The 9,305-nt window shown below is 42.3% G+C and overlaps 1 protein-coding gene across 4 annotated transcripts in view; it reads left to right on the top strand.

Annotated features, from left to right (window-relative positions):
* The first annotated feature begins 810 nt into the window (after positions 1–810).
* The window catches only part of rabgap1l (RAB GTPase activating protein 1-like), a 98,856-nt gene continuing 90,361 nt past the window's right edge, over positions 811–9,305 (top strand). The window contains exons 1-4 of one of the 4 annotated variants that reach the window (XM_053431309.1): positions 811–933; positions 5,808–6,034; positions 6,365–6,524; positions 8,433–8,637. In XM_053431309.1, the coding sequence (XP_053287284.1) occupies positions 5,897–6,034; positions 6,365–6,524; positions 8,433–8,637 (503 nt within the window). In that variant the 5' untranslated portion in view covers positions 811–933; positions 5,808–5,896. Of the gene's footprint in view, positions 1,007–1,106; positions 1,320–5,807; positions 6,035–6,364; positions 6,525–8,432; positions 8,638–9,305 lie in introns of those variants that run through there. The other 3 variants (XM_053431307.1, XM_053431308.1, XM_053431310.1) reach the window with 3 other exon arrangements.

The raw sequence follows: 9,305 nt of genomic DNA, 5'->3' as shown, positions 1-9,305 counted from the left end.
ACAGCTACAAATACCTGGATACCTTTGGATTCTGAAGAAAAAAGGACACCATGGACTTCAATTGTATTAGATTCTGCTGCAACCAAGTTCCCCCCTGAGACCAGTGAGCTATCCTCTGAAGTATTTCTTTAGGCCACGAATGAGAATAGGTCCAGAGTGTGTACGATTTAGGTGAAAGCGATCTATTGTCAGAAATTGAATATAAAATAATCCTAGCGATGTTTTCACAAGTATATTTCATCTTAGTTGTGCAAGTTGTGGTTTTCTTTACCCTACAATGGGCCTTTTATATTAAATACTTAACATACAACAGGAGCGGCTCCTCTCTACGGAGGCCGCCATTTTTTTTTTACAGTAGCCAAGACTGGACAAACTAAACACCTTTTGAGTTTTTAAATCACAACTGGAAGGCTACCACAGTTTCAATTTGGTGTGGGTGAGGTGAGGGGTATACAGCTGCAACATGAAACTACACCACTAGAGGTCACTAAACTCCACACGCTGATCCTTTAAATTGCACAAAATCAGAATCAGAATTATTTTATTGGCCAAGTATATTTTCACATACAGGAAATTGACTTGGTGTGGTTGGTGCAAAGGACATAAAACAACAATATATACAAGTAGACAAAGCATTAACTGAAAATTGGCAAAAGAAGACCTTCAACCCTATAAAGGATATTCACCATCTAGTCCTATAACATATTCTAATATTGCGCATGTTGAACGGTCATATTGCAGAAACTTCTCTATGTTATAGGTATATGCAAACTAAGGACGTGCATGAGCCGGAGAATCATCAGGACTACAGCGCATGCGCTGAAATGGAACTTCGATTCCGAGCGGAGTGATTCCTCCTCCCGGACACGACACGATCTTCGGGCGCAGCTCTTGACAGCTAAGCAGCGAGCAACTCGTCCACGATCCCAACAAGTGAGTTGACAGCTCTGTCCTCCGCACCTCCGTCCGTCCTCCACCCGCAGGTACGAGCCCCGGGGACCGCAGGGTGGGTATCCTCCTCCTCCTCTCCCCCTCGGTCCGGCCCCGGAGCCGGGCGGGGTGTCGCTGAGAGAGAGAGAGGGAAAGAGAGAGAGAGAGCCCCGCTCCTCTCCGCCTCTGCTGCTCCAACTGTTTCTGGACTTTGGGCTGGTTAGCGTTAGCCAAACTTAGCGTTAGCTCTCAACGCGTAGCACCGCTCACTTCCTGTTTGGGCTCCGCTCACCTGTTAGCTCGCTGTCGGCGACCTGCTTTACTCCCAAACCCAGTTGTTGTGTGTGAAAGCAGCGTACGAGGATCTACCGCGTCAGTGACTGTGACGGGTGAGTTAGCCAGTGGCTAGCTAGTCCGTCTCCCACCCCACCTCCCCCGTGCTGCTGTGAAAGAGGGGGTCAGGACTCCTGGTGGTGTTGTGCTGCACCACCCAGTGCCACGACCGTGTGATTGAATCCACTGAATGTCGGTGAGACTGCTGCTGATGAGGGGAAAGGCTGAGGTGCAGAAGGTAGCCTGCTGCTGATGCTGCTGCTGGGAGGCTGTGTGATGAGCCTCCTCCAGGCCCTGCACACTACACCACCCACTGTAGGACTCAGAGTTCACAGACACACACTAAAAAGAAAACACACCCTGACATTGCATAAGGCAGTGTCTCATTCACAGTTGAAGCCCTGGCTTTTTGTTTTAACGAGCACTGACTGAATCCACAGATGGAGCATCAGCACTAGAGCTGATAGATGGTTCCACCAGGAAGCACTTCATGAGATTTGTTTTGTTTTTGTGTCTCATCCAGAAAAAAGACTCTTTGCAGCTTTTGCTTGACACTTTTCATCCAGTTGAGTTTTATGTGAGTGGAGAAGCTCACAGCCGTGTTGTAGAAAACACACAAGTTACATCACTGGATCTGCTTGTCGTGTTGTCAAGATAGTTCTTTGACAGGAGGGAGGTCTCTTTTAGAGCTCACTACTAAACCATCAAGTATTTGGAATAACACCTTCCATTGGACTATATTCACGGTTGTAGGTATATGTTTGTATTTGGGAATAAACAGACAAACCAGCAGATAGTGTGTATTTGACTATAAAATGAACTATGGCTGCAGGTTTAGACTGGGATGTAATTCACTGACTGGTGTTGGGTGTCACTAAAAGGCTCTTGAGTTGGTTTCTGTCCCAGCTGCAGTAATAGCTGAACTCTTTGTTTGTACTGGGCATGTGATGAATCACCTGACTCAGATGTTTTGGACTTATTGAAGTCACTGTCGCTGATGGATTCTTCAACAGAAGGAAAATTACACCGACAGGGAAATGAACTCCCAACCCTGGCAGTGCTGGATACACCTTTATTACAGTTTACCTGTTATTTAGTTTTCCTGCAAAACCTGATATCATGACAGGACTAAATAGTTCACGTAGGCAATTCTTTTCAAATGTATAGTGTCTTATTAAGTTAGTCAAACATAACCAGCCTAACCCTAACAATGGCTTTATGTTAATCACTACTGAACAGGTTTGCCATGCTGCCATGACAGGTATGTTCTTTGTGCTCATGACACATAATCAACTTGTTGATGATGAGGCAGCAGACTGTTGACATCAGGTTGAGGTTGGTCAGCCTCAAGTTATCCTCTTCACAACAAGGTCAGTGAGGTCATGAAGCAGATGGAGGTAAACATCAGATATTTAGCCACCATCACCTACAGTCTGAAGAGACACGAGACCAGATCCATCACCAGATTGACCTGTCAGCCAACTCTACATTGTTGTGTTGTGACAGAAGCTTTCTCACTCATACCTCCTGCACCCAGCATCATTCACTCTGTAAAACTCCCCTCAGATTGAATCTAATCCTAATGTTTGTATTTCAATCGTTGATCTTAAATGAGGTTTATGCCTCTCGACTCTCAAACAGTAATTACAGTATTCTGTCTGTTGATACTGTTGTATCTCAGCAGGGGCAAGTCAGCCCTCAGAAAGACGTGCACCCATAGACATGACGTAGTTGCTTCGCCCAGCTCCTGTGGGTGCTATGCAGTCTGTCTACACCACTGGCCGTTCACAGTTTCCACACAGGCAGTCATTGGCGAGCGAGGCTGCCAACTGGGACTGGCGGAGAAGGCTGGTAATGACTGGGTGTACATTTGTTCCGGTGTTTAGAGCCAGTGAGAAAGCAACTGCCCCGGCCACCGGAGGACACTGACTTGGAGAGAACGGAAACAGTCTAATCTGGATGAACACTGTTGTGTACTATGTGTGTAATTACTTGAAAACTCATGGATCCCTTTAAATTAGTCCTCAATTGATAAATCCTTGGAAATCATCCACCATATTTCAGTGTAGTAGGTCAGACATGATAACATCTCAGCAAATGCACTAATCAAAGCCTTTGCTCATCATGTTAGGAATGCTCTCTACTTAAAAGTTAATAACCACTTCGGTGTGGGTTGGAGTGTGTTCATCACATGATTCACAACCAGTTTGACATCCGAAGAAGAGACGTGGAACTCGTGGACATTTCCTCTCAACGACATAGATTCCCATCCGGCCTCTACACTATCTGTGTTTCTTATCTTGGTTCCTTCTCACTGCAGCTCTGTCCAGCGAAGTGAATCAGTGAGAGTGTTCCCTTTTTTGCTTCATGCTCTTTTCCTTCTAATTGAATAGGTGTGATCGGAGCACATGATGCTGTTGCTGCTCATGTATGTCTGCGTTTAGCCAAATGCGTGTTTGAATTTAATTTGCCCGGGTTAAGTGTGTATGAAAGCCTTTTGTGTGCATGTGAGCATGTCACTGTGAGTGAATGAATGACCCCCTTCATGCTTTTGTGCTGAACAATGTGTTTGTGTCTGTGTGTCTGTGTGTCTGTGAGTTTGTGTTTTTGTGTGTCGGTGTGTGTGTGTGTCTGTGTGTCGTTGTTCTTCCACAGCATCATCATAAACTCTAAACTTAGACCCCATCTGTGTGATAGCTGCTTGAGCTGTACATCCTTTACACAAATGATCTATGTTTTTAGCTAACTATAGTAAAAAAAACAAAAACTAAAATATAATAATCTACCAATCTATCTAATCTATAAAAGAAGTAGAAGTTAATGCACTGGTATTGGCAATGGTTATGAAAAGATACATCTCAGTTTGGACATAGTAACTTATCTTATTATAAGTATCATATATGATGATATAAAACTGAAAAGCAGCACATTTCTATGATTCAATTTGATACAATGATACAATTTATTGATAAAAACATATCGAGTAGCAAAATAACTACATATTTATTCATCATATGATTTGTAAATTTGTTTAGTAAGGAGGTTAATGTGGCTTTTGAAGCAGTAGGCGTTAGGCTACACTAAAGTACTCCTGATTGTTTATTGTTTATATTATTGTTTATTTATTTTAACAGTACTGTTTTGAGGACTTTCTTAATTGTATATTAGAAACAGAACAGTGCAGCTTTCTTGCCCACAGTAAAATGATCTGCCATCTTGACGTGTTTGTTTGTGGTGCAGGTCGACTCACAGCAAAACAAATGAGCCAGCAGGATGTAACATGTCGAGACAATGGGTTGGTGTTGATGTGCAGTGAGACACTTTCAGGGGGCTGGTCTTCTGGAGTCTGTAGAAGTAAAAGAAAGAAAATATATACAAATAATGCCAACAATTAAATTTCAATTCTTTTCATTTGAAGCTTCAATAATAAATTGAGTTGATTAGGAATTACCTGGAAATGTGTTGTCACACATCTGACAATGGTTGATGTGACTACGTCAGTGGATTTCTAACTGTTGCAATATTGTCCAACCAGGGCTTAAGATAATAACTGAATGTTCAACAGAAACAAATAGGTGATGTTAGAATAACACGGAAGGATGAGGATGTAATCCTTTAATTTCAGGTTAGAATATTGTATGGGTGTCATTAACTCAGAGATGACATGTTGCTTTGAGTCATATTTGCATCGACTTACGTCTACACCAAAATGTGGTTTCCACAACCAGGAAGTTGTTTTGCTGTTGTCTGACAGGTCTTCGGTGTGTGTCTGTGTGCATGATGGGTGTGTTTGGTGTGAGAGCCGAGTTGATTTGCACGTTACAGTGACACCGCTGCTCACTGCACATAAATTGTGACACATTAAACCTTGATTTGTTGAATAGGACAAAACATTCACCGGCCTCTCAATAGATTTACTTACTCAATGTGGTCTTTGACTTATGATCTTATAACCACATAAGTGAGAAAGTTGCTGAAAGGAGAATTGAAAAATAGTTTTTTCTTGTAACAGGGAGAATGTTGTGGCTTTCGTTCCCACTGTACTGTGTATCTGTGGTAAGGGGGGGGGGGGGGGAGCATCTCCTGTGTGAGGTGTGTAACTGATTGATAGTTGCAGCCTATAATCCCTATAATCAGGGCCAGAAGGGCAAGAGTAATACCAAACTGTAGAGCAGTTCAAAAAAGACACGGAAGTCATAAAAACATCTCCAATATTCAATTTGGAAAAGGGAACAAGTATTTTAACAGAGTTTGGTGTATTTGTTACAGCTGCATCTCTTATTGTTCATGAAGCCAGGGATCATGGGTAATATCCACAGTTCAGTTGTGTTCCAGTTCAGTGAGTGGGTCTACCCAGTCTAGAGAGTGATAGGCTTTGCTTTTCTCTGGCTGAAAACGACTTGATCTCTCACAGAGCACAACAGAATTAATCACGACATGTGGCTGCAGAGGGCGCTGTTGCTCAGGAAATAGCTACATAGTGTTGCTTTAACCATTTCAATGCTTAAACTGCTTCATGTTGCTTCCTTTTTTTCTGCTTGCAGATTGTGTACAGAGCTGGGGCGGACAGGAGAGGGAAGGGGAGAGCTTGAACCCTGGTCTCCCCCGCTGACCCTGAGTAAACCAGCCAGCCATGGATGACAGCTCCTCACTGGGAAAAGTCAGCAGCTCCACCGAGTCCGTGGCCACCGTCACCAGTGAGGAGTTTGTTCTGGTACAGCCCAGTGCAGCAGGGTCACCACAGGGCTCTGAGGGCAAACCGAGACTCAAGGTCAGAATCACACCTGGACACACTGTTACACCTTATTAGACTGGTGCAAGTTGTCATTTTCCGAAGCACAAAAGTATCCAAAACTACACAAAAAGATTTAACAGGGCAGCTAAGAGAGTTTTACCTTGAGGTCTTCATGTGGTTTTGCTGTGTAATTACAACCCAATAAGGCATATGTACAGCACGTGATTCACAAACTTTTGGCAAAGGATTGAGGAAGCCCTTGTCTGTCCTCATCTATCTCAATGTTTCCTTTTCCTCACCATGTTTAATCTCTCCTTGTTGCTCCCTGTCGTCTCATGTTAAGTCCCCTTTTCCTCTATTCCTTAGATGTCTTGCAATGGAAGCGAGCAGCTGGAAAGAGCCATGGAGGACGTGCTGGATGATGATGATGATGATCAGGTGAAGACGGAGGTGGAGAAGAGCAGCGTGGAAAAAATGGAGAAGCACAAGGACCCAGAGAGCCAAGTCCTGGAGCCACCACCTCCAGGTAAAATGTCATCTCTTGACCTTTCAGCTCCATCTACAGTTACTGTCTTATTTTCACAGAATATTATTATCAATAAGCAGTTCATTTCATAAACTGTCATATTTCAGTGAGCTTTTCTGCACAGATTTTTTGCATTTGAGGCAAAGAAACCCAACAAACAATTTCTGATAGAGCTCATACTTGGCTTATCTCTTTCTTCACTGGCATTTCATATCAGAGTGGAAATACCAATTTGTAATGCATTCCTGCACGAAATTTTTTTTAACACTGACCAGAGAACCTTGAAAATGCATACCATTGGGGGAAAAAAATAAAATAAATTGAAGTCTCGCCGTATCAGATTGGCAGTGCCGCTATCTGAACCTGCTGACATTGCTTCAATGCTGCATGTATCAGCAAGGACGAGTTGACCCAGACATCAGGAGAAAGACCAACACTCTGTACTGGGACTGATACACTTCACTGTTTACCTTAGTGGCATGTACAATGCATTAGCAGTGTACAGGCTCCAATCCCTCTGAGGTCCCTCATCACTAAAACTGCAATAATGGTGGAAAATGTGTTCTATTATGAGGGATTTATGAAGTCACCTAATCATGTTAAAGAGGTTGAATTTTTTTGATATGATTTTGCCCTGGTAAACTTTGGTGTTGCATTATGGCAGTACTTAAGATTTTGTTACGGTTCTGGTTTCCAAATGAGTCTAAAAAAATATTACATATGTGTATAATGTGATTGTTGTCTAAAAGGCCCTTCTAGGAACAAGCATTTTGAATCAGCAGTTGCTGTAAATGCTGTGATGCATTGCACGGGATTATTGCTGCGTTAGTTACAATATATTGTATCCCTCTTTACCAAATAAACATTTAAATAAAAATAGAATAACATGTAAATCCAGCATCCAGTCATTTGAGAGACTATGACATTAGCTCCGCAAACACAGGATGTGAGGAGATGAACTAAGGGGGAATGTACCTCTTGTATGTATTTTTAGGCAAATGTGTTGACAAAAAAAAAAATTGTAAAGCCCTTATGCTGAAGCGCTGCACTTTCTAGTGATATGAAACAAACACTGATGCCGTGTCACAGAGGAAGGAAGCACAATCATTTGGCTGTCTGCAGACAATAATCAAATTCACGGTGATGCTAAAAATGAGATTTGTACGACAGAAAACTGTGAAAAATCAAGGTATGTCCAAACTTTTGCATTGTACCATATACTGTAATTATTTTAGCATTACTGTCTGTTGTATAAATCTCACAACTGATGAATGCAGCAGGTGAAAGAAAGTGAAAGTTTCAGGTGCTTGAGAAGAATGATGACCATTAATATTTAATATATGTGTTTGTACCTTAGATGGATATTTTTACTTACAACAGCATAGAATTAAATGTTTTAGTCAAGACAGAATATTCGTTATTTTTCATTTACTCACCTGGCAGACATGCTTCTATCCAAAAACAAATCACAACTGGAATGTTACGTTTAGACTACATGTCTCTTGTTTTTAATTCATTTACAGTTACTTTATTTTTGTGTTACTGCACAACTGCAGTGGGAGCAGAGAGGAAATGGTTAGTTTGAGGGTCAAAAAGGAGTCATTCAGTCAGCAGTGGAAATCCAACCGCTTCTCATTGTTCGGTTTCCTGTTTGGGAAGTGTGAAAGATTCAGGCTAAAGGCCGCAGTAGCTGTCGTGGACCTGTTAAACTACAGGATGTTAAAGTCCAGAACAGGTTACGTTCTCATTATGCTGTGATGGAATGACAGATTCACATGATATGTTGCTTTCTCTTGGTTCAAGATGGACAATCCATTTATTTCGGAATATGCACAGATAACCCCTAAGAGTACATCCCAGCTTTTGAGGAAAAATTAAAACCATCCCAACAACTCTGTGTGTCCACAGAAGCATGTCCAGCACCGTCCAGCCCCGTTGTCCTGGAGGAGGACAGTGTCCAGTTTAACAAGCTGTCCTACCTGGGCTGCACATGGGTCAAAGCCCCCCGCAACGAGGCAGAGGCACAGGAGGCCATGACCACCCTGCGAGCAGAGAGCGCCATCCCCATCCCCATCACCCTACATGTCCCCTGTGGACCAGATGGCTCAGTCAGGTCTGTACTGGATTAAGAGTGAAGTAAGATGAAGAGAAAAGTAGATGCGTTTTTTGAGAATGGTTGTTCTGGTTATTTAAACTTTAGAGTAGGAGTAAAGAAACTACACTAAAGAAATTGCTGACCCTATAATCGTGGACTGACAGACTTCTTGTGAGGTCCAATAAAATCACAAAACCTAATGGTAGCTGTGGTTGTGGTGCATTCAAAATGAGGACACCAGGATATATCTACAAAGCTTTGATACATTATTCATCACAGTCTCCAGCAGATAAACAGTCACTTAGGAGAACAACCGAGAACAGATCATCATGAATTATGTGTTTATCCAACGACCACAACACATCTGCTGGTGGATATCCAGCAGAAGAAATGAACTTACAGAGGAATTGAGTTGAGAGAACACTTTTCAACCATCCTGAGTCATTAGGTGAAAGGGGAACATGAGACGTGTAGATGCACCACAGAGGAAATGAGACGTGACTTTCTTTTGACTCTGTTGAAAATGCAGTGACAAGGATTACTTACTGACTGAATGGAATATAAAATGTTATTCAGTTCCTTGAGTCTTTGTACTACCTCGTCTTTAGCCTAAGTTATCTAATGCCAGTTTTACACACAACATCTGAAAAGGTTTCCTGATGTTAAATATTGTCAGTGGGATGTCG

The sequence above is a fragment of the Pleuronectes platessa genome, chromosome 9 (genome assembly GCF_947347685.1).
Source record: "Pleuronectes platessa chromosome 9, fPlePla1.1, whole genome shotgun sequence".
In the NCBI taxonomy this organism is placed as follows: Eukaryota; Metazoa; Chordata; class Actinopteri; order Pleuronectiformes; family Pleuronectidae; genus Pleuronectes; species Pleuronectes platessa.
Note: the sequence above shows the minus strand (reverse complement) of the source record. Positions and strands in the feature narration are given on the sequence as shown.